The sequence below is a fragment of the Cryptomeria japonica genome, chromosome 7 (assembly GCF_030272615.1).
Source record: "Cryptomeria japonica chromosome 7, Sugi_1.0, whole genome shotgun sequence".
Lineage (NCBI taxonomy): Eukaryota > Viridiplantae > Streptophyta > Pinopsida > Cupressales > Cupressaceae > Cryptomeria > Cryptomeria japonica.
Window position 1 is genome coordinate 693408277 of NC_081411.1, and position 27481 is coordinate 693435757.

A 27481-nucleotide genomic window follows, 5' to 3' on the forward strand; every position below is an offset into this window, starting at 1 on the left:
AGAAATAATCCACCTACACCACTTTCTAGCAAAACCAAACTTTAGTGGAATCTACTCTAAAAATTCCTAGGAATAAAGCCAAATTGATGGTTGTTCTTCACGGCAACGTCTATTCAGCACCGAAAATAGTAACGAATTTTGAGAGAGAACGGTAGCTGCACGTTTTGCTTATCACAGTAGATGAACGTTTTGCGTATGACTGTTTTCAAATATCAAACAGCTATAATTTTATTTTTAATGTTTGCTTATAATCTGGTAAAGTTTCAGGGAGAAATAAATAAGTAAAGTGATGATAAGCAATTAAAGGCGTGGAGTGGGCAGGAAGAATTCATTCTAGTTTTGGCAATTGTTTTTGTTTTGTTTGAGAAGCTTAGAAGTTTTGTCTGAGATGGGGAGGTCTCCTTGCTGTTCAAAAGATGCCCACAGAAAGGCGTGGAGTGCCCAGGAAGACTTCACTTTAGTTAAATACATTAAAACCCATGGCGATGGTTCATGGAATTCTGTGCCAGAAAAAACAGGTAGTATTTTTTATTTTTTATATTTGGTCAAAGATGATTTAGAATATTGATGAGTAGTGAAGTATGATCTAAATTTTCAATATAGATTTGATAAAAATCTGTCAATATGCCATCTTCAACAACTAAATTGACGGAGATTTGAGATTTCTGCTGTTCTTTGTAAATGATCAAATAAATTTCTAAGTTGTTTTCAATGAAATTTTTTAACATATTCATCAGAAATATACGTATTCCAGAAACATAAATTGATGAATGGCGAGAAACATTGATGTGGATTTGCAGGGCTAAAACGGAGTGGAAAGAGCTGCAGATTGCGATGGGTGAATTATCTTCGTCCTGATATTAAACGTGGAAATATTTCCCCAGAGGAAGATGACCTCATTATTAAAATGTATCGTCTGCTTGGCAATAGGTACCTATAAAGTCAGCCTTTTATCATAAATGTAAAAAGTGTTTATATAGAAAAGATATTTATTGTATTGAATTTTCTATTTATTTTTACTTTAAATTTATTTATTATTAATATGTTATATATTTAAATATTCTAGATAGGGAATGCATTTGTAATAGAGGAGGTATGAACAAAAGGCGAACATGTGTGTTTATGGACTACAAAAAATAATAAAATTAAAGATTATCTCTCAGCATTATCTTTCAGCATTTACATTTTTTTTTTAGAATATAAATATACTAGTAATTATGTGATCGATTTATATTTGTATATATGATCACATTAGCTTCTACTTCGTGATGTTATTGTGATTTTAAGATTTTTTTAATAAAAAGTGCATGAAACAAGTTTTAAATCTTCAAACTCTCTAAATTTTTTGAGTTTTTCACTTGAATCTGTATTAAAAAACACAGTGCTCACTAATGAGATTATCTTATCTTCCGAATTCTAAGATTGGATTGTTGCTGTAAATTGGATTATGCTACGACAAATTGGTTGAGTAAGCAATAACACCATTTTGTTTGAAAGAAAAAGAAAAAATAACAATAAAATATATTTGTTCTTACCTTACATGTTAATCCAAGAACATAAAAGTAAAGCATTGTCTTCCTTAATCTATATATCAATCTCAGAAGTTACTGACATAATTCTTGGATGATTTCCTGTGATGAATAGCAGATGGTCACTGATAGCAAAACGTCTTCCAAGGAGAACAGACAACGAAATAAAAAACTACTGGAATGCTCATCTCAGCAGGAGGGTTGCAAAACCTCACAATTCTAATACAAGCAATTCATCTTCTGATAATTGTATATCAGAAGGTAAACCCATAGAAACAACACCATTGACAAGTCCTAGAAAGTTAATATCAGATGGGTGTGATAGTTCTACTCATATTAAGGAGAAGGAAGATCATAACTTGTGTTTTAGTGATGATCTGCATGCCTTGACTGAAACCAAATACTTGGATGAAATCGGCTCCCTCGAAAGCATTATACAACTAGGAAATAGTTTTGAGAACGAGGTACAAGTAGAGAGGAGTTTTCTAGTCGAAACGCTTGATAACCATGATCAATTAGAATCACAATGTTCGCTGAAATCGAACCTACAGTTATTAAGACAAATCTTAGAATTGGAAGAGGAATGATGGTATTTTAGTGTTCCATTATTTATCTGGTTTCGTAGTCATACATAGTTTAGCTGTGAAGACAATCATAAAATTCTGAACTCTGTATAATTATTTATCTCAATTTGCTATGGTTTAGTTGGTTTTTACTGAATATCTTTTATTATTACTTTTTCTATATAAGCTATGTAGCATACTGTATATGTGTTTGAGATTTTAGTGTCTTGTAGGCAATGAACAACTTTATTTTCATGGATAGCAAGGACATTCTGTTTCACATTCAATATAAATATTATAGAATATGATATTTGTAGAAGACATTTTAAATTTATTTTGTTATATATATATAACTAAGATTATGTTAAAAAAATTTAGATTTATGTTTTTAGGTTTTTAATATTTGCTCAAAAAAAATTGTTAAATATTATTTTGTATTCAGTTTCTGGATTAGATTGTGATGGTTAAAAATTGCTCACATAATCTAATCGAGAAATTGCACACAAAATTTGAATGGATTGTGGAAATCTAATAGCTTTGTTAAATATTATTTTAAATAAATTTTAATATAGGTGAAATAAATCTATTTTGTTTGTATGATTTGTAAAAATTTTATTTAAAGTTTTATTTGAATGTGGGTTTGAGGTCATTCAAATATTTTCTAATTAGTCATTATCTACTGATTTCATGAATGAATTATTTCATTTATAATCTTTGGAGTTGTATTTGAAGATTAAAAGGGTTAATTCATACTACCTAATGATCCAATTTGACACATATCAAGCATCAAAACAACTTAAATTTTAAACACATATATATCACATTTAGCTACTTGTGTCAACATCTTGCATAATTTGTGCATTTTTTCTTATTGTATTCAAATGATCATTCCAAATAAATGTTGACTCAATATCCTAGAGTTCTGACAAATGGTATAAATCCTTACTTAAGAAGCTCCCAAATAAAGTCATTGCATGGTACATGAAGATTCAAATATCATGCAAAAACATGTGAACGAGTTCTACATAGAAAATAACAACATGATTCAAACATACACCTCACATTTTCAAATCCATGCTCTAGCTTAGATCTATGGTTATATACATTAGATCCATATTTGGGCAATTGATTTTAAACTTGAGAAATGATCTAAAACAATAGATATTCAATTTCTAGATTTTTTATTTTTTGTTTGATTAGTCCTGTTTTTGAATTCTTTGATGGGTCCATTGTTTGAACATCTTGATTGCACTTTTCATTGAAGAAAATCCAATGAAGTGCCATTTATTTAATTTAATACACTTCCCGTCTCCTTTTTGCATTGCATACTTTTTGTGTTGACCTAGCTTTATGCCTATGGGTTGTATCTTTTGTAGTTTAAATGTGGATCATTATGTGGTGCTTGATATTGCTTCAAACTCTTCACTATTGCAGTGCATGCAATGATGAGTGTTATCTTATGCCCTACTTTGATATATATCTTTTGATCGTGTTAGACCAATGATCTGATTAAGTTCCTGCATGCTGATTTTTTGTGTTGTTACATTGAGATGTAAGCCTACTTTCTTGTCCCTAGTTGTGAGAACCATTGCATGACTGATATGGATACTTGATTCATTGTGTGGTTGCTTTGGCATGATCTATACCTATTCCATGATTTGGTATTCTCATGTTCGAAATATTTATTTGAAAAATGATTATAATGAGATAAATGATGTTAACTAGATTAGTTGGTTAAAGGTAATGAATCATATTCCATGTTATTTGTATTTGTTGAGATATCATGTTAGTAATGGTGTTATGATGTTAACCCCATTCAAAGAATATTAATATGCTCTGTGTTGTAGAGGAATAACATTGATGATGTTATTTATGCAGCTAATTAGATGATATCATTATTATGAATCTTGATTGGTAATTAAATGTGAAAGAGATGATATCATATCATTACATTATATGACATGTGTGTGTGTGTGTGTGTGTGTGTGTGTGTGTATGTATATGTATGTATGTATATGTATATATATGTATGTATGTATATGTATGTATGTATATGTATATATATATATATACATATACATATACATATATATACATATATATATGTGTGTGTGTATATACATATACATATGTATGTGTATATATATATACACATATACATATACATATATATACATATATATATATATACATACATACATATATATATGTATATGTATATGTATATGTATATATGTATGTATATATATATATATATATACATACACATACATATGTATACATACATACATATATCTATGTATATATAGATATATATATTTATATATACATGTATATACATGTATATATATACATATATATATACATATACATACATATACATACGTAGATATGCTGGTATTATGGATGTGTTGCATTGTTTTTGTCTTTGATGTCAACACTTATCCTTCTAGAGATCTATCGTTATGTTGAACCGACATATTTTGTTCATCGGCAAGTTCAGTGACCTATGCACAGTCCCCGGTATATTGTTCACCGACAAGTTATATGGTTCACCGGCACTGAGGATGACTTGTTATCATTTGGAGATCACTTGATTATGTCAGATACTTGGTTTTGGTATTTTGGTTAATGGTCTAATTGGGATGACATATTTGTTGTTACCAACAAATTGGTCTAGGTTATGGACCGATGTGCATTATCTATTCCAGATCAGCACGACATGTTATGGAGATGATTTATTGAGTGGATATTGTTGTAATTGTATTGAGACGACATGATGCATCACATCTAGACTTGTTTGTAATTGAATTAATTATAATATTCTTAGTGATCCTACCTACATATTTGATCTTAGGTTTTGTATATATGTAAGATCTCATTTGAGATGAGATATGACATGGTATGATATGTAAGGTTATGGTATGGTAATGTAACATGGTATGTACGAATATTGAAGATCATATGAGCAGACCATAGAGAAGGTTCAAGGAAGGTTTGAAGGTGTTTGCCTAAGATTAACCGGTACTGAATCCAACATTGGAGATGCTATTTTGAGTAATACATTATTCTAGGATTTAACCATTCTACTGTAGTCATTGTGACTCCCATTTGAGTAGTGTGCTCTAGGCGGTTGGCCTTTCTGCATGTGCAGACCCCATTTGTATACAAATACTATCTGTAGTAGTATCATCTGATTATGGGTAAGGTTTCCCACTATGGTTTTTCCCTTACAAGGTTTCCACATCAAAATATTTGTGTTATGTGTTGTGGATGTTGTTTCTCATATTAACTATTAATCTATTAACCGACATTAAGTTTGGTTTACCGGTATCAAGTATTAAGTTGAAGTAATTTATAATTGGGTTGAAATTCATTGAGAACTAATTCACCCCCCTCTCAGTTGCCCTTCCAGTTCCTAAAAATTGGTATCAGAGCCAAGTCCTCTTTTTGAAGAAGCCTAACAGCTTGAGGAGATCTTATGATAGCTAACATTTTTAGGAAGGACAGTCTAAAACTTGATGGAACTAACTATGGTATATGGAAGATCAGAATGGAGACATATTTGAATTGCATTAGAAGAGACATATGGAAAGTTACAAAGAATGACTATGTTGGTCCTAATTAGAATCAATCTAATCCACCTACATTGGGTAAGGATCAGGAGAATGATTGCAAAGCCAGAGAAGCACTTTTGAGCGCATTATCAGATCAGCAAATCTGTGGGATTATCACACTGATCTACTACTAAAGATATTTGGGATAAATTGGAGACATTGAATGAAGGATATACCACTGTCAAAATTGCAAAACTGGAATGTTTCTGGGTCAGGTACGAAAATTTGAAAATGGAAGAAGATGAAAGAATATTTGCTTCTATCAAAATAGTTAATGAAATATTTTTAGGAATACATTGTTGTGGACGATCCTTAAGTGAAGATGAAATTTTTTCTAAAGTTTTAAGAGCTTTGCAAACGGTATACAAAATGAAATTAAGTGCTATTAATGAGTTGAGAACAATGCCTAATACATCAGTATATAGAGATACCTTGGTTGGAAAATTTTCAGCATTTGAGCTTGAGGAATTTGGTCTTGTTGCTACTATTTAGATAGATTTAACCTTCAAATCGTCATCATCATCATCATCATCATCATCATCATCATCTAACAAATCTGATTGGAAAGCACTGTATGCAAAAAAACTTGAAGATATGAGAAGGGAAAATGAAGAACTGGAAGAACTTGAAGCACTATTTGCAAGGAAAATGCCTAAAGGTCCAGTTGGAAGTAAGTATGAAGGTAAAGCACTGTTTAAATGTTTTAATTGCAATAAAGTTTGTCATATGACATCTAGATGTCCTAATAGACATGCAAGATTGAGAGAGGAAGCTAAAAGAACATACAAGCCTAAATTTGAATATCAGAGATACAAATTTAAGAAGAATAGAGACAAATCTTGTTACTATGCTGATGAAGGAGTCATATATGATTCTGATGAAGAACCAATAGACAATGGATGGACTTTTATTGCAATAAAAGAAGATCAAATGACAACTAATGTTCCACCAATAGAGCAGGCCCTGATAGCTAAAATTGAAGAGAAAGATGAATGGATCATAGATTCTGGATGTTCACATCATCTTATTCGTGATAAGAGTAAATTATTATCTTTTGAGGAATATAGTGGAGGTCTAGTAAGGTTTGGCGATGATAAATCTTGTTTAATCAAAGGAAAAGGCACTATATCCTTGGATGGTAAGCATAATACTGACAATGTTTATTATGTTGAAGGTTTCAAGCATAATATTTTGAGTGTTGGTCAATTAGTTGAAAAGGGATTTTAGTTACAATTCAAGAATGGTAAATGCAAAATCAGAAACAAAACTAGATTGGAGGTTGCAACTGGTAATTAGACTAAAGGTAATATATTTTATTTGAACAACAATGATAAGAGATGTTTGATTGCACATATTGATGAAAGTTGGTTATGGCATAAGAGACTCTGTCATGTAAATTTTGATTGCATTGTAAAGATTAGTTCAATTGAGGTAGTAAGGGATTTACCTAAGATTATGAAACCTCATAATCTGGTATGTAAGGAACGTCAAATGAGAAAGCAAGTTAGAACAACATTAAAGAATATTTATGAGAAATCCAATAATGTTCTTGATTTAATTCATACTGACTTTTGTGGTTTATTAAGAACAAGAAGTCTACAGGGAGATAGATATTTTATGCTAATTATTGATGATTATTCTAGAATGTGTGGGGTTACTTTTCTCAGGGAGAAATTAGAAGCTTTTGGAAAATTTAAATTATTCAAGGCAATGGTAGAAAATGAAACTGGTAAGAAAATCAAACGTTTGAGATCAGATCAAGGAGGTGAATTTACATCTAAGGAATTTAATACATTTTGTGAAGTGAATGGAGTCAAAAGACAACTATTAGCACATCAGACACCTCAACAAAATGAAATTGTCAAAAGGAAGAACACAACTATTCTGGAAGCAGCTAGAAGCATGATATTGGAAGCAAATCTACCTCATGTGTATTGGAGAGAAGAGGTAAATACATCGGTTTACACTTTCAACAGAGTTCACATCAAAGGTGAAACCAGTAAGACCTCTTATGAACTATGGTTTGGTAATACTCCTACTCTTAAGTACTTCAGAATATTTGGAAGCAAATATTATATTAGGAGAGATGAATATGTTGGTAAATTTTATCCTAGAAGTGATGAAGGAATATTTCTTGATTATTCATCTGAGAGAAAGAAATATAGATGTTTCAATAAAAGATTGTAGAAGATCATTGAGAGTGCTAATTTGAAGACAGATGAATACTTTAGAGGAAATTCAAGTTCTGTAGATTCTGAACCAGTAGTTGAGATGATCATGAATGAACCAATACAGAGTGCACCAATATAGAATGTGGATCTAGTCACACCAGCATCATCAAATAATTCCATAGTGACTGAAGAACAACATGTAAATAAACCTAGGTATGTAAGACTAAATCACTTAGAAAATCAGATAATTTGGAATAAATATCAAGGTGTTATGACAAGAGGAAGAGTGGCAAATGAAGAGGTATGCTTAAGTTCTCAAATTGAACAACATCTGTTATTGAAGCATGTCAAGATGAATATTGGATAAAAGCAATGGAAGATGAATTAGAACAAATTGAAAAGAACAATACATGGACATTAGCTCCCTGGTCTAAAGACAAAATTGTAATTGGAATAGGAATAAAATTGTTGGATTTTGCCAAGATCAAGAGGTCAATGAAATGTACAAGATAGAGACACAATATAGGACAAGAATAAACTGTATTCTCATCAATAGAAAATGATCAACAATCAACTGGATTATCACCAATACAATGAATAGAGGCTTGCTTATATAGGCAAGGCCATATGGATGTGTATGAGCACACAAATATGACATGTGGCTCAATAAGAAACAAGGGTAGGTAAGAAATAGGTGTGGGTAGGTAGGAGAAATAATATAATATTCCACATGAGGTGGATCACCCACTGAAGGTGGAATTATCACTCCATAATAAGTGGATATGATAGTGTAATAACAAGATCAACACCATAAGAGGTGGAATTTCTCCTACACACACTATCCCAATGTGACACAAACACCCAAGTGTCTCATATCCAAACTACTATGAAATGCATTATCCTAAGTAAACTTAAGTAAGTGTAATAATATCCATGATGGATAATTATTTACACCAACACCCCCCCTTAAGTGCAACTTAGGGGAATGCACTTAAGTCTACAATGCAACTAAGCAATGCAAGATGGGTCCCGGCTACGAGGCCATGTTAGGTACCCATGCACAAATGCAAATGCATGCAAACCAATGCAATGAAATATCTCACAAAGTGGGGAAAGAGAGAAAAACCCAATGGGAAAAAACCCTCCCCCAAAAGAGAGATGAAAGCTATACAAAAGAACTCTCATAGAAGAATGTGAGGAAAAAGTCCCCCCCATATGAGAGAAGAAGAGAAGTCAAACTGTGATCCTCCCTCAATGAAGAATCTGCACCAATGATAGAAGCTCGATGTATGAAGAAACTGCTCCACGAACATCGAACAACATTCCTCCCCTTAGGAAGAAACAAAACCAAAGGTGTATCCATGAAGTCTCCCCAATCATGAAGGGAAGATGTATGAAGAAAACTCATGATGAAAGGAATCTCTGAAAACTACTCAAGTGTCCCCATGTCGATGCTGAAAGATACCCCTTCCAAAGGTGGTGAACTGCTCCACACTAATGAAAAAGGAACTCCAACATCTAGTGAAGATGAATGTAGAACAATATCCAAAGACTCATGTGTCTCCTCAAAGAATAAAGAGACCTCCTCCAACTGCTGTACATAAGTATCCACAATCATGTCAACCTCGAAAGAATGATCATGTAGAGAATGAACAAGAGGGTCAGAGTGTTCCCTCGCAACAATCAAAGAAGGATCATCTTCATCAAAGAGATGATGTATGTCATCAATGATGTCTCCCAAATCTGCAATGTAGGATTCCACAAACAAACCTGCAATATCTGTCATGTAATCATCCCATGAATCTGAAGGTGGAAGACAATGAATATCCTGCTGCACTGAATCACATGAAGGCAAAACTGTCGCACTATCTGCATCATTAGGTGTAATAGGTGATGTGATATCAATATGAGGAGATGAAATACAAGACTCAAGAACGGGTTCACATGTGAGAATCCCCATGTTCAAGTGTTCAAAGTTCTCCTCAAAGTCTGAATCATCACAATAAGTGTGATCATCATGTGTAGAATCATCAAATGTGAAATCATCATCATCAACAAAATCTGAAAAGGAGTATAACTGAGATGCATGATCAACCACCCCAGTTGCAATGATAGCTCTAGTCTCCATGTCTCTAATAAAAACTGAGTCAGGTGTGAACTCCACAACTCTCTTAGTTGCGCCATGTGTGATTTGATAGATAGAAAGGAGATTGTTTGTCAAGTGGGGTACACACAACACATCATTGAAGGAGTTATCCCCAATGTCAATAGATCCTTTCCCAATCACATCCATGTATGTATGATTGCCCATCAAAATCTGTGGCATGGTGCAAGGCTCAAATGTAGAGAACATAGATTGTGAAGATGCCATATGATGAGAAGCCCCTGAATCTAGAAGCCATCTCTTTGAATCATGACTGATAGTAGCACATAGAGCTTTTCCTTTTCTTGTTCCAAAAGAGTGAGTCTTTCCACTTGTAGAAGCCATGAATGCTTGCCCTTTTCCTTTTGAATGTGAGGAAGTGGAAGCTGATGAATCATCCTTCTTGTAGACTTTAGGCAAATCAATGTTATGCTTTTTGATGAAATGTGTGAGCTCATCGATCTTCTTAGTATGGCAACGATGCTCCTCATGACCAATCTTTTTACAATAAGCACAAGTAGGTCTCTCTCTCTTTGGTGAATTATCTCTCTTGGAAGAGGATGAATCTCCTTGTTGTGGAGAAGATGGTGCTTTTTCTTTAGGCTTTGATTGCCATTTCTTCTTGTTTGAGTTGTCCTTTCCTTGATTTCCTTTGTTCCCTTGATTTGCCACTAATGCTTGGGACTTAGAAGAAGCCTTAAGAATGCCCATGCTTATCAACTTAGTTTGTTCCATCATCAACATTTCATTGAAAGCATCAAATGTAGGCATTTTGTAGCTTGAACCCATTGTCATCCTATGAGTTTGGAAACTAGAAACAAATGCTGCATATTCTTGTGGAAGCTTGCCTATCAAGTTGAATATCAATTGAGTATCCTTTTTATCAATGCCACAATCTTTGAGTTGTGCCCTCAACTCATTTGCCTTAGTGACATAATCTTGTATAGTATCAAAATTCTTGGGATCTAACATGGTGAGATCACTATCAATTTGATATCCCCTAATCTCATCAACTTGACCATACAAGTCTTGAAACTTTTGCCAAGCATCTTTGATTAGAGTACATTTCTCAATATGAAAAATGAGATCCTTTGATACATACTTTCTTAAGGTACCAATTGCCATGATATTTTTAGTGAGCCAATCTAAGTGACCAACTGGATCAGCCTTAGGATCAGCTGGAGCAACAATAGTTCCATCAATGTAATGAGTGAGTCCTTTTTCCATAAGTTTACTCCATGCATCAATTTTCCAAGTAGCATAGTTATGTGGAGTTAAAAGAGGAAACTTAGAAGAACCCATAGCAACAAAAAGGAAGGAACACAAGATCACAAAAGCACAAGAGACACCCCCCAAATTCAATCAATCAAAGTACCCCCCCAAAAGTGATGATTTTGGCACTTTATACTTAGTGCGATTACAATGAGCCACTTGCAAAACAAGGCAAAGTGGACTTATGATGCAAATTTTACAACTTCTCAAATGAGTTACAAGAGACTTCAATCAATAGTGCAATGAATCTAACTGAGATTCAAGCAAATATACAAGTACCAAAGGAGCCAAAAATGGCTAAGATCTGAAAGTATAATTTATACTTACAATGAAATCAATATAATAGCATCATGTGAAAGTAGATGGAAAAATACGCACTTTCAAAAAAAACGGCACCTAAAAAGGAGGTCGGATGACCCCAAACGAAGCCTCTGAAGTTGCAAAAACTGGGATTACTCAGGGATAGTCATCAAAAAATGCATTTTCTGAAAAATCCGTGCATCAAAATCAAAAAATTCTTTCACCACTATGGAGAGCATGAAATTATAGCCCATTTCAAAAAAAATTTCACCCAAAAAGGAGCAAAAATGAGCAAGTTATGGCCATTTGAAGTTGAACTGCAAAATCAAAAATGCAAATGAGAGGGGGTCCAAAAATTTTCAAACCCTGCTGATGTGGCGCTGATGTCAGAAAGTCACACAATTAAATTTGATGGCCGTATGACCATCGCAAAACTTTGACCTCTGCTGACTGGATGTCCGTACTGTACGGACAGATGACACGGTCGGGTGACTGTGCGTACGGAATGCTGACTGTCACTGTACAGAAGGTTGCATGGCAGATTGCGTGGAATCCATACGGATGATTGTGTGTATGGTTTGTATGTCCATGGGCCAGTGGCCTCCTGCCACATGGTGGGCGTGGATTCACCGGCCTGGAGTCCGCGTGGCGGAGGAGCCTACGGATGGTGTCGAGAGCTGCGGCCGGAGCGGAGTGCAGAGGGGAGCGGCGCCGAAGCGGTGGACGGGGGAGCCGGGAGGAACCTAAGCACCGGTGAGCTATGGGTGGAGGGAGGCAGCGGAGCAGGGACCGGCGGGCGGAGGAGAGGCAACCAACACGGACGCAGTGAAGCAGGGACGATGGCGGCGCGGGCGCGGGCGTGGGCAGAGCTGCTGCCGGTAGGAGAGGAAACTGCGAGCGACGGTGCTACGGAGCCGGGAGCGGAAGTCGAGGGAGCTCAAGAGGCGGCGTCGGCGGTGTGGAACAGTCTAGCGTGGCAGCGGTCACTGCAGTGTCAGGTACGGGCTGCGGCAAACAGGGACAGAGTACGGCAGCGCCTGTAGTCTACAAAAAACTGCGGATCACGGGGGGGGGGGGGGTCTACGGACCCCCCAAAAAATCTTTTTTTTTTTATTTTTCTGATTTTTCTCTTCTTTTTTTTTGATCGAAATTTTTCAATTTTTTTTTTTTTTTTTAATTTTTCAAACAATTTTCAGAAAAATGAAATTTTTTTCGAAAAAAAATAATTATATTTCGAAAATCCGTACGAATAGGGCAAAAATGGAGAAAAAAATTTTCTCACCAAAATAGGCCAACTTTATTCATGGAAACGGCCTTCCAGATGCAATGGAGAGGTCGGATCTGGTCTAGGACGCCTCCAAAAGATGCTGCTCCTCAGATCTGCCTCTTGACGTCACAATAATGCCTCTTCAAGACGAATCAATGAAGCCCTAATAGATCTGATACCATGTTGGATTTTGCCAAGACCAAGAGGTCAATGAAATGTACAAGATAGAGACACAATATAGGACAAGAATAAAGTATATTCTCATCAATAGAAAATGATCAACAATCAACTGGATTATCACCAATACAATGAATAGAGGCTTGCTTATATAGGCAAGGCCATATGGATGTGTATGAGCACACAAATATGACATGTGGCTCAATAAGAAACAAGGGTAGGTAAGAAATAGGTGTGGATAGGTAGGAGAAATAATATAATATTCCACATGAGGTCGATCACCCACTGAAGGTGGAATTATCACTCCACAATAAGTGGATATGATAGTTTAATAACAAATCAACACCATAAGAGGTGGAATTTCTCCTACACACACTATCCCAATGTGACACAAACACCCAAGTGTCTCATATCCAAACTACTATGAGATGCATTATCCTAAGTAAACTTAAGTAAGTGTAATAATATCCATGATGAATAATTATTTACACCAACAAAAATTAATGAAGACGGTGAGGAAACTAGGAACAAAGAAAGATTAGTTTTAAAAGGTTACTCATAGAAAGAAGGAATTGATTATAATGAAACCTTTGCACTGGTAGCTAGAATTGAGGCAGCCAGATTATTTCTTGCATTTTCAACTCACAAGAACTATAAAGTATATCGGATGGATGTAAAATATGCATTTGTGAATGGTGATCTTGAAGAGGAAGTTTACATTGAAGAACCCAATGGATTTTCATTGACAAAAGATAAAGATGTGGTTTGTAGATTAAGGAAATCTTTGTATGGATTGAAGCAAGCTCCTAGAGCTTGGTATGCAAGATTGGTTTGAAGCTTGGTTACACTAAAGGTAATGTTGACAACAACTTATATTTCAAAGTGACTAATGATGACATCTTTGTTATTAAAGTTTTTATTGGTGATATCATTTTTGGAGGAGAAGATGGATTGTGTAAGGACTTTGCTAACAAGATGCGGGAAGAATTTGAAATGTCTATGATTGGGGAGATAAAATTCTTTTTAGGATTGCAGATTTCATAGATTGATAGAGGTATATTCATATGTCAAACAAAATACTTAAAAGAACTATTGAAGAAATTTGGTATGGAAAACTCTAAACCAGTAAGTACTCCTTTGACTACAACTGATAAATTAAAATTGAAGGATGATTCAGCTGTTGTTAATCCGAGAAGATACAAATCTATGATTGGAGGTTTATTGTATTTGACACAAACAAGACCTGATATAATAAATGTAGTATGTATTATTTCAAGATTTTAGAGTAATCCTAAAGAAAATCATGAATCAACAGTAAAAAGAATTTTTCGGTATGTACAAGGCACAACAAATCTTGGTTTATGGTACCCTAAAGATGAAAATTTTGATTTATATGCATACACTGATGCAAATTGGGTAGGAGATGAAGATGACAAAAAGAGCACCACTGGCAAAGCATTATTTCTTGGTAGCAAATTGATTTCATGGTTAAGCAAAAAGTGGAGTTGTACATCATTATCAACAACAAAATCAGAATATGTTGCAGCAGCAACTAATTGTACTCAGGTATTATGGATTAATTAAATGTTGAGGGACATAAAGGTAAAATGCAAAGAACCTATAATCATTTATTGTGATAATTCAACAACAATTGATATATCAAAGAATCTAGTATTTCATTCTAAGACTAAACATGTTTCTATCAAATATAATTTTCTGAAAGAGAGTGTGGAAGCAAAAGAAGTGAAATTGGTTTATGTGAATACTAAAGAGCAGATTGCATATATCTTTACAAAGCCTTTGCCTAAGGAAACTTTTGAATATCTCAGAGAGCATCTTGGGGTAATACCCTCATTGAGAGAGACTTAGACAATTGAAGATTGGTATCAAACAAGCATCAACTAATAGAGAAACCTTTTTCTGGCTTTGAATGAGGAGAGCTACTTCTTAAAGGGAATAGTTAGTTATATTAATTGGTTATAGTAGTTGGTTATATGTTCTGGCATTTATTTGCTTTGGCATTTGATGTCAAAAGGGTAGAGATATATATGGAAAAACATTATTCTTTGGGAGAGATTATTCATTGGGGAAGAGATATTACTCTCTGCATTTTGGTTTTGATTTCTGATATTGATCTATTTTAGAGATTGTTGGTTTTTGGTTTTTGGCATTTTGTTTTGGAACTTAGATGTTTTTCCATCTGGTGTTGCCATCAATGCCAAAGAAGGAGATTGTTGGTATTATGGAAGTATGCTGTAGGAGCACCTAGCCTCATTTTCATCACAGGTTTGATAGCAAATTTGATTTTTATTAGTCTTGAGTTGGTAAGTTTGTCTAAGTTGTTTTTGAGTTGTTCTAAGTTGTTTGGATGAGTTTTGAACTCATTGTGTGGTCACGTTTCCTCTTTTCATCTTTTTGCTCAAAGTTGCCAGTTTGGAGTTGCCTAGCAAAATGTTATAAAAAGTGAGTTTTAAATGTGTTTTTTTTTTGAAAAATTTTTAGATATGCTTTGTGTTTGGTTTTTAGGTGTGAGTAGTGTTCTTAGGTGATTGGTAGTCTTTGAGATCAACCTTGCATCATCTAGGCATTAAAAGTTGTCATTTTAGACATGAAAATGTCAAATTTGAGTGCTCTTGGACATGTACCTATCCGTATAGGAGGATAAATAACTTGTAGAGGTATTTATTCTCCTGCTCTAACCATTGTAAGGGTTGATTTCATGGAGATATGAAGCATTTTGAAAGTTTGTACTAGTTTTTATCTTGTTTTTCTCTACTTTTAACTCCATGTGAGCAGCAATCTATACACTTGTTGTACTTGGTCATACTATTTTTAGATTTTCAAGTTCTCTTATGCTTCTTAAAGATTTTCCCTTTGGTGGCATCAAATTTCATTAATTTTTGAGTTTTAAGCAAAATTATTTGGTTTTGATAGTTTCACTGCCTTGTCTAGGAAATTGGCAAGGATGCTTGACCAACTTTTCTTGTAGAAGCCCTAAATGTTCATGGCTTCCCAAGAACCAGTTGGTCAACTTGTAAGATATATAAATACATGTTTTGATTTCAAGAATGTAGGTGCAAAAAGTTTTGTGGCCATGGAGCCCTAGGCAAGTGTGCCATTTGGCTAGGGTCTTTGAAGAAGTTTGATGCTTTGCTCTTCTATAGCAAATGCATTCATCAGATGGAAAGACCTATTTTGATGTATAAGGTTGTATGTAAAGGAAAAGAGTCTTTCTAAACCATGATAAGGATGATTGCATTTTTAGTTTCTGAAAATGGTGTAAAAAATAGCGAGTCACTATTTTGGTGTTGGTTTCCATTCAATTGCTTACTCTACACCTTATATTGGAGTTTGTAAAGACTTGTACCTCCTTCTATTTGTTTGAAAACAAGAACAAGGAGTGGTTTATGACCCTACCCATGGGTTTTGAGATTGCCACGATCAATTAATGATCCTTTGGGCAAAGTTGTAACACCCAGCTGGCTGTCACAATCAATTATGACTAATTTTAACATTTTTGGTTGATTTTTTTTTGCAGTCTTCCTCTTCCAAATAGCAGGTACGAAGGACAACAAACATCCAAAGATAGAGAATTTATAAAAGGCACCAATCAGACCTTTGAAAATGAGTTTTGGCAGTGGTAAATGCAAGGTGAAGTGAAAAAGCAGTGAAAGGGCAAAGTGTAGTGATAATTAGATTTGACAGTGAATGACTCTTTGTTTGTAATTGCCTAATGCCTTTTTGTGTAGGGATAATGTGGTTCTCTTTTCTCTCTAATTATAGACATGTTTACATGATTTGAATGTAATAGGTACACAAAGGAAGGTTGTAAAGCATAAGTCGGTTTGTAGCACTTGGGAATGATTACTATGCTCCAAACCATAGAAGACCAAAGACACCCAAGGAGGTAAAAAATGACACAAACTTGTAATTCATCAAAAGGAGACCTTGTACAAAAAGAGAACAAATCAGGGACAAAGGAAATGAATCCCAATTGAGAGAGTAAGGAGTTAGACCACAAAGGCTAAAATGATGGAGTTGAAGCCCTTGAGCAACCAGGGAGTGTATGACTTAGGGGGGTGGATCAAGGAGAGTTGCTAGGTTTCCTAAAAGCTTTTTGCACTCGGATTTTGATGACTACACTTTGAAACTAGAAAACAACCTATCACTTAGTAAAAATACAATCCTAATTGGGCAACTCCCTTGCCCTACCTCCCTATCAGTTACCAATGATGATTTTTTGGTTATTGAAGTCCTTGTAGATGATATCATTTTTGGAGTTGAAGATGGATTATGTAAGGACTTTGCTAACCAGATGCAAAAATAATTTTAAATATCTATGATTGGAGAGATAAAAAAAATTCTAGGTTTGTAGATTTCATAAACAAATAAAGGTATATTCATATGTCAAACAAAGTACTTGAAGGAACTTTTGAAGAAATTTGGTATGGAGAATTCCAAACCAGTAAGTACTCCTATGACTACAACTGATAAATTGACATTGAAGGATGATTCAGCTCCTATTCATCCGACAAGGTACAAATATATGATTGGAGGTTTACTATATTTGACACAAACAAGACCTAATATAATGAATGCAATATGTATTGTTTCAATATTTCAAAGCAATCCTAAAGAACGTCATGAATCAATAGTTAAAAGGATTTTCTGGTACCTACAAGGCACATCAAATATTGGCTTATGGTATCCAAAAGATGAAAATTTTGATTTATGTGCATAAATTGATGCAAATTGGGTAGGTGATATAGATGATAGAAAGAGTACCACTGGCGGTGCATTCTTTATTGGCAGAATATTGATTTCATGGATAAGTAAGAAACAAATAATATGTTGCAGCATCAACTAATTGTACTCAGGTATTATGGATCAAGAAAATGTTGAAGGATATAAAGGTAAAATGCAAAGAACCAATAATCATTTATTGTAATAATTTAGTAGCAATTGATATATCAAAGTATCCATTATTTCACTCTAAGACAAAGCATGTTTCTATTAAGTATACTTTTTTGAAAGAGAATGTTGAAGCAAATGAAGTGAAATTGGTTTATGTGAATACTAAAGAGAAAATTGCATATATCTTTACAAAGCCTTTGCCTCAGGAAACTTTTGAATATCTCAAAGAGCATCTTGGGGTAATTTCCCCACCGACACAAACTTAGATGTTGAAAATTGGCATCAAACCGACAACGACTATACAGAAAAATCTTTTTCCAGCTTTGATCGAGGAGAGCCACTTCTCAGGGGGAGTAGTTGGCTCAATATTATGTTTTGAATTCTGAACTGCTTTGACATTTGATGTCAAAGGGGGAGAGATATCTATGGAAAAAATTATTCCTTGAGGAAGAGATTATTCATTGGGGGAGAGATATACTCTTTGGATATATGTATTTTGGTTTTGGTTTTGTAACAAACTTTGTATTGATCTATCTTTCAAAGATTGATTGGTTTACTATTTTTGGAATTTTGTTTTTGGCACTTAGATGTTTTTCCATCTAGTGTTGCCATCAATGCCGAAGGGGGAGATTATTGGTATTATGGATAAATTCATCATGTGTTGCATTGGTTTTGTCATTGATGTCAACACTTGTCTTCTTAGAGGTTTACTTTATGTTCACTAGTATGGTTAGTAGCTTATACACAGTCACCGGAAGTGATCATGACTTGTTATCATCTGAAGATCATGTGGTTATGTCAAAGACATGGATTAGAGGTTTGGTTTTAGTGTTTTTCTTCTTGGTCTAATCGGGTTGACATATTTTCCTTTACTGCCTAATAGGTCTAGGTTATGGACTAGTACATGTTATCTTTTCCAGATCAGCACGACATGTTATGGAGATTATTTATTAATCAAGGTTAACTTGGTAAATGTATTGAGCCGACATGTTGTATCGCATCAAGACTTATTTGTAATTGATTTAATTGTAATATCTTTAATCAACTGACCTATACATTTGGTCTTAGGTTTTGTATAAATGATTGTAAGATCTTATTGTAGATCGAGAGATAGGATCATCATGAGTGTGTTAAAATATTGAACAATGAAAATAAGTAGATCCTTGTGTGAAACACGTAGACATTATTTGAAGGTTAAAGGGAGGTTATGAAGGTGTTTTGAGACTCATATTTTAGAGCTTAACCGGTACTAGCATTGGAGATTCTACTTTGAGCAGTACATTATGATTGGATTTAACCATCCAATTGTGTAGTCAATGTGACTCCTATTTTATGATTGATCAGTGAGTTGTAAGCAGTTGGCCTTTCTGCATGTGTAGACCCCATTTGTATACACATACTATCTGCAGTAGTATCATCTGATTGTGGGTAAGGTTTCCCACTGTGGTTTTTCCCCTTACTGGGTTTCCATGTCAAAATATTGATGCCATGTGTTGTGGATGTTGTTTCTGTTCATGTTTCATGCATTAAGTTATACCGGTACTGGTATAACTGTTAATCTGTTTTACCGACACTTAAGTTTGGTTTACTAGAATTAATTTTAAGTTGGAATATGTTTCCCCCATATTTGTTATACCTTTAAAATAGAACTTCAAATCAGTCTCAGTGTCGATTAAAGGTCCAATAGGTGTTTATGCATAAGTAATGAGCACATTGTCCAAGGTCATTGCCAGTCAAAATATGAAAAATGGAATAATTTTGGATATTACCACAAATTGAGGGAAATAAGTTAACACTCGGGATCCAAGTGTCATTTTGTATCACGTGGCCAAATTTCACTTGAACCCAGTTCATATTTTATTATATGTTAATCCTTCAATTTTTGGTGTCTGTTGCATAGAAATGATTAAAATCTCTCATTTTATGATTCATCATGAGGAGTAAATAATTTAGTTATCTTGTTTCCCTACCATCAACGCATTTTTCAAATTTCAGGACTTAACTCCCTAGCGTTTGGAAGATATGGTCATTTTTCTCAAGCTTGAGCATTAAATTTAAAATATTTAAATTATTTTTCAAATAAATAATTTAATATTTTAGATCATTTTAATATTGTGGCCATTTGAGGGAAAAAATTGTGTATAATGTTAGTTTCATCTCTCCTTTGATTTTCTCCGTGGTCGATGGTTTATGGAAGTCAAGGTCATAATGTTTGAAAGAAATGGTTAAAGATGCTCCATTTTTGAGCATTTTTAACACATAACCATAACCTTTGCAAAAAAAGAAAACAAAAAGGTTAGAAATGCTCCATTTTGGAGCATTCTTAACCCACATTTATAACCTCTCACAAAAAGGTTAGGAATGCTCCAAAATGGAGTACCCCTAACCTTATTTGTTAACCTCTTGGGCCCACTTTTTGTCAAGAAGGTTAGAAATGCTCCATTTTGGAGCATTCTTAACCTCTTACATAAAAAAAATTTTAAAAAATGAAGAAGGAGCTTCAAACTCCAGGTTATGAATGTTCATTAGATGTAATGAAAAGAAAGTGATTTTCATCTTCTGATTGCAATTGGTAAGGTTAATGAAATCCTCTGTAACTTTTGACTACATCATCCCAGCCTGTGCAAAATGGGAACTATGGAACACGACATTGACATTCACTACTGCATAAAGCATAGTAAGATTTTATCATATCTCATACTAGCAATTATTGTTGTAGATGTATGCAAGATATGAAGGCATCGACAAGGCATTTGAACCATCTGACAAAATGTTTCAAAGTGACAGAGATCCATAGAATAGAATGACAGGTTGGTTGAAGAGTTTTTAAAAAAAATATTAAAGTAGATGCAATTGAAAATATTAAGACAGATTCCCCTATGCCTTTGCTAATTCCTTACCTACGGAAAATTGGAGCTTCAAACTAGGTTAAAGACACATCATTTTTTGTCAAACATTGGAGTTTGAAATGCATGCAAACTGTGGAAGCAAAAAGAAATACACCATGAGATGTTTGGGTAGACTTGTGTTTAGAACATGGAGCATACTTATGCAATGCAAATTGTTTGAAAAAATGCCTTAAAGAGATGTCACCTCCTCACACTGAGCAAGGATTTTAGAATGAACACAAAATGGACTTCGCAAGGAATCTCTTCACTATCCTCCATGGGCCTATGTTGTCCAACACTATGTTGTTTATTTGCAACTTCGTTAGCTTTTGATATACAGAGATCAAGATAGTAAGGGAAGAGGTGGCTAATGAATTCTGCATGGAACCTGCATATTAAGCACCAACTAAAATGATCAAAGGATATGCACTGAAATGTCTCAGACACTCATCAAAGCGTAAAGGCTAGAAGAGTTTGTTTCAGCTGTTGTCATTTTAACTCCTTGGTAGATCTGTATGCAAATCATAATGTCTGCCGTGAAAACCGAATCCATATAATTATAGAAAATGGGAGCATCATTTTGGCAAATGAACTATTTTGGCATAACTTACATGATAAATATTTTACAAAAGATATGTGCACCATGGAGTATAAGTCGTGTAGCATGGACATGAGGAGTTATGGTAGATGTTGTACTTGCACTTGTTTTGGTAAACATGCATGCATCATGGAGCATAGACATCATGTGAAATGTTTGATAGATTGTTTCAAAAGAATGCCACCTTACGAAGTGTAATTAGCAGGTGCTTAACCAAATTTCATAACATTTATTAAACATTGTTTCTTCCATGTCATAATGTTTGAAAGAAATGGTTAAAGATGCTCCATTTTCGAGCATTTTTAGCCCATAACCATAACCTTTGCAAAATCAAAAGAAAAATAGTTAGAAATGCTTCATTTTGGAGCATTCTTAACCCACATTTATAACCTCTCACAAAAAGGTTAGGAATGATCCAAAATAGAGCATCTCTAACCTCATTTGTTAACCTTGTACATGCACCTTTTGTCAGGAAGATTAGAAATGCTCCATTCTGGAGCATTCTTAACCTCTTCCATAAATTTTTTTTTTAAAAAAAGGAAGAAGGAGATTCAAACTCTAGGTTGTGAATGTTCATTAGATGTAATGAAAAGAAAGTTATTTTCATTTGGTGATTACAATTGGTAAGGTTAATGAAATCCTCTGTAACTTTTGACTGCATCATCCCAGCCTATGCAAAATGGGAACTTTTGAACATGACATTGACATTCATCACAACATAAAGGATAGTAATATTTTATCATATCTCATACTGGCAATTATTGTTGTAGATTTATGTGAGATATGAAGGCATCAACAAGGCATTTGAACCATCTAAAAAAATGTTTCAAAGTGATAAAAACCCATGGAATAGAATGACAAGATTGTTGAAGAGTTTTTAAAAAAAATATTAAAGCGGATGCAATTGGAAAATATTAACCCAAATTCCCCCATGCCTTTGCTAATTCCTTACCTACGCAAAATGCGAGCTTCGAACCAGGTTAAAGACACATCGGTTTTTGTCAAACATTGGAGTGTGAAATGCATGTAAACCATGGTAGCAAAAAAAAAATACATCGCGAGATGTTTGGGTAGACTTGTGTGCAAAAAGTTTTGATAGAGGTTGTAGATGATTTTCTTAGTGATTTGTATAGGCGGCTTGATGCTAAAAGGATAGCTATTATGGAACTTGATAAGAAAATAAAAATTGAAAAATTGCTAGCTATTCACCCTATTAAATTAGCTGAGGAAATTGATGAACTAATCAGTGAAGCAAACGGGACAGTCTTTTCTAGTGGTCATCAACATGTAAGTCTAATGGCCAATAGAGTGAATGAAATATCTGAAGAAATAGTAGTTAAATGGGACATATTCTTTGTGGAGAAAGAGAAACAAGAAGAGCTCAAAAGACCTAAAACATTCAAGTTATACCAAAAGGATAAGGACAAAGGGAAAGGAAAGGTAGGTGGACCACCAAATATAAGAGTAATAGATAATCTACCACCACCTTCAGTTACTCCACTAGTACTAACTGATAATTCACTAGCTACTGAGGATGTGGAGACTCCACATGAGGACACAAACCCTGAGTCTAAAATCCTATACACAATGAAAATAGATACTCAGGAGGTCAATATTGTATTTGATAAAGAAAACACTAAGGGGAACATTGAGGTAAAGAAAGATGTGGTTGTTAAGCCACCGACTGAAAATGTTGAAGTTGAAATACCAGCTGATAACATTGAGATTGGGATTCAAGTTGAGCAAGCAGAATAATCAATTGATCCCTTGGTTAGTGAAATGGTTACAGATACTGTTGATACAAACATTGGAAAACCAACAGAGATAGAAATACCCGCTGCAGAGAATATAGAGAAACCTATTGAAATACCATTAGTGGATAGTGCAGAAGTGCGGACAGAGAAATCAACATGAGAGAGCATAGTGAAACGGATAAAGACACAAGCTGAGAAACAGGTTGATCTTCAGGTACACACAGAGACAATGCCATTGGCAACGGCTGAGAAGCCTAAACCCTTGCTAGTTGAAATGCAAACACAAACTGACCCACCAGAGGTCGAGACAAGCAAAGTGGTTACTCACACCAGTAGCATGGAGATTGTGAAGGTAGTTAGGCAATCATCTAGTACTTCTATGACTGAATTTAGACCAACAAATGTAACGAAGGTACTATTAGATTCTATTAGGAAAGTAACAAACTGTAATGCATTATCATATAAGGCTATAGATTATACCATCCCTATTCTTAAATTGATTGCACCCAACTGTAATATAGATAATAATGATTCTTTGAGTCAGTTAGACACATTGTCCAAGTACATAACTGACAATATATTGAATGTGGACCAAATAAATAAAGAGACATTTAAAGAGAAAATGGATAAGGAGAAACATAAATTCTTTGAAGAGACAATAAAGAAATGCATGGAACACATTGACACTCTATTACCAACACTCAGCACAACAATCATGGAATTTAAGGAACTATATAGAGACACCTACAAGACTAATCTTCTAATAGTGGATATTGACAAGGAAATCAACAAAGTAAAAAAAGAAATTCATGATATAGTTGACAATATCATTGGCTCATCTGAACCAATATCAGTTATAGAGCAAAAAATTGCTAGATTTGAAGAGAAATTAGAGAAGTTGGAAAAAGAGAAGGAAAGAATAAAGGGAAAAGCAAAAGATCTTAAATGTAAACTCAGTCTGAAATTGGATAACCTCATCTCTTTAAGGAAATACATCTTTGAGGAACTAATTCAAGGACAAAAGACACTGGAAGAGAAAATGCATCACCTCACCAGTACTATTCAAAGAACAGAGACAACATTAAAGGATAGTAACAGGTTTACTCAGAGCCTGAATTTGGTATTAGTAGATCTATTCTAGATTGTAACCAACCGGTTACAAGGTTCTAGTTTAGCACTGCACTCATTGACATTTTGACAACCTTTGTCATTGATGTCAAAGGGGGAGTAGTAGTACTGAGAAAATGACTTCTAGCAGAGATCATCTACTCAGGGGGAGCACATGGTTTTGGTAAGATTTTTGGATTTTTCTCATGAGTGTTGCCATCAATGCCAAAGAGGGAGATTGTTGGCATTGCACACTCCAATGAGAATTGTAGGTTATTGAAGGTATTGTCATTGATGGTAACCTTGCAATCTTATGGCACTGACAGACACCGACATAGGAAGACTCTACACCAGCAGATAATTCACTAGCAGTGACAAGAATGTTTACCAGCACCCTAGCCGACAGGATTTTGACTATTGTATTTTATATTTAATTGTAATATCTTTTTGTAAGCTGACATGGCATATTGTAATAAGAATCATATATAAGTATGAGATCTTGTAGATCATTTTGGAGAGATACATAATAGAGGATAGACATGATGGATATGTAGAGTAGATTTTGTATAAGGGTTTATGGTTATTGTATGAGCTTAAACCAGTACTGAACCTGGCATAGTAGATGCTTTTTGTAGCAGTACACTATATTGGATTCTCATAATCCATTTTGTAAGTCAGTGAGACTTCCTTTTGTATTTGAACAGTGAGCTCTAGGCAGTTGGCCTTCCTACATGTGCATGCACATTATTGTAAGTAAAATCCATTCATTGGCTAGTGAGTAAATATTATGCATCACAAATCCCATCAATGGTTTTCCCACACCAGGTTTCCTCACCAAAAATCTTGTGTTATGGTGTGCTTTCTATGTTGTCTTTATTGTTCATATTTACTGCATTAATTCTTATTTACCGATACATTGTTTTGGAATGCAAATTATTTAATAAGGTCAGAAATTTTATCAACCGGTTAGATACTGATTCACCCCCCCCCCTCTCAATATCTTTGGGACTATCATCAATTATAACAATCCAGTGTTCAAGTTTTTTCCAAGCACTTGAAGAATGGAATGTAAAGTGTTGTTGGTAGAAGTAGCATTTGGAATAAATGAAAATATGGTTCAGATCTAGTTTCTCTCCATTATATGATTTTATCAGTTTTTGAGTAAAATCAACCAAAGGTTTATTTTATTCAGTGCATTGTTATGATGTATGTGGTTTTTTGTTTATGCTTTGGCCCAAGGGGTCAACTAAATTGCTTAAATAGAGTTGCAAAATGATAGGGCTTATGCAAGGATTTAGGTAAGTAGTCTTGGATGTGAATCATTGATGAGATACACTATAAGGCAATATTATCTTAGATCTAATAGCTTCTAGATAAAATCATGTCATACATCATTTTATGTTTTTCACAGTTTCAAGTTTCCCAATGGAATGAGGCATTGATCTCAGCTAGAAATTGTGCTTACAGTCAATGTTGTTGTCAAAATCATTAGCTCTTTCTACAAGATTTGTTTGAATCATAATATCTTTTATTTTATGTATGTGTGTTTATGAGCTGAAATGTCTCATAGCTCTAGGAAGTTGAGGAGCTTTCCCCTTTTTTGTTGAGCCTATATGAGAAGCATTAATTCCAATAACTTGAAGAGTTATTCATTCTCACTGCTCCACTTTAAGTTGCAGATCGATGGATGATTAGCCATCATTTAGCATCTCCTTAAATTGTTGTTGAGCCTCTTGGTGAGAGTGTCTGCTTTATTTAATGTCATTTACAAGTGTGGTGCAGAGATTGTAAATGCATTAAGGGATCACCCTCCCTGGTTTTGTAGAGTCTAAAGTGCAGAAGGATCTTCTATCCTTGTTGAAGTTGGTCCAAGTCCTTGAAATTTTTGATAGTTAAGGTTGGCGACCTCATAGGAAGTGGAGAGATCAACTTGGTTGTTGCATAAGCATAAAACCCATAATTGGACACCAACAAAAATGGTGACTCTGTTGGGGAATAATATTGCATAAATTTTTATGGGTTTTTCTATGGTTTCATGGTTGAGCTTTGCTCCCTTGTCATAGGACCCAAATATTTTGCCTCATAGAGTTATGAGCTTGTTAAATCAATCCATTGTTAGTTTGAGTCAATTCTCATGAATGTTGTTTGAGAATCTATTGTATTTCATGTTTCAATACAAGTTTGTCTAGATTTGTCCCTATTTCATGATTATTTCAATACCTCACAAGTAGTGAGTGGCAACTCTGAGATCTTTGTACCAGTGTGCATTATTTGAAGAACCAAAGAATTTGCAGCAGAGATGAAGGAAATTTGAGCTCTTATGATGAAGTACCCAAACAAGTTGAGGATAGAATCCATATGATGCCATATGATGATAAGGAGATGTTGCAGTGTTGGTTTTTGAACAAATTTGACCTATGAAGAAATTATAGCTTTTGAAATTTTGTTGCAACTACAAAATTTCCAAGTATTTTGACTTTCATGAATGAAATGTATTTCTATCAAAGTCATTTGTAGAAAAGGTTTCCCTACCCAGTGTTGTAGCACTAAGTAAAGGGGAAAGTGTTAGTTTTCAGATTTGCATACTTCTTAGTTTCATCTTTCAATTATATGCTTCTATTAGGAGAAGTATGAAATCTTTGTAATAGGTTTATTCAAAAGTCTTAAGTCTGATTTTTTAGTCTTATGTATGTTATGTTTTTACTTAAGACTTTTTTGAAAAAGAGAGTCAAGAAATGTGTAATTGTGAAGTTTGAATGAGAAGCTTGTAAAGACAAGCAAGATGTATGATCATATTATTGTCCTTGGTATAATGAGTGATCAACAACTTGAGTGAGGTCAGTCTAGAAGGGTTTTCATCCCTAAATAGTACATACCTTTAAATTTTAGCAACATTGAAGGGTACCCACATCCCTTCCCCATTAAGATTAAGGATCATGTACCTTTGTTTCATGCACAAGAATCCGAATCAACACTCCACCATGTCAGGATATTCAAAGAGTTTGTTGAAGACTATTAGCTTTACAATGAAGATATAGTCATGAATTTTTTTGTGAGATCATTGAAATATAGTGCAAAGGACTAGTATGGATGTTTAGCAGCACAAAGTGTGTCTTCATGGGATTGCTTCACAAGGTTGTTTTTGGAGAGATTCAAATCTGATATAGTCAGTTATGAGGAT

General features: G+C 34.4%; 1 protein-coding gene across 1 annotated transcript; it reads left to right on the plus strand.

Moving 5' to 3' along the window:
• Positions 1–388: 388 nt before the first annotated feature.
• Positions 389–12160, plus strand: LOC131078461 (transcription factor MYB1-like). Its single transcript, XM_058016171.2, has 4 exons — positions 389–518; positions 801–930; positions 1648–1993; positions 12071–12160. Exons 1-4 carry the CDS (start codon positions 389–391, stop codon positions 12158–12160), a joined length of 696 nt encoding a protein of 231 aa, XP_057872154.2.
• The last annotated feature ends 15321 nt before the right edge of the window (positions 12161–27481 follow it).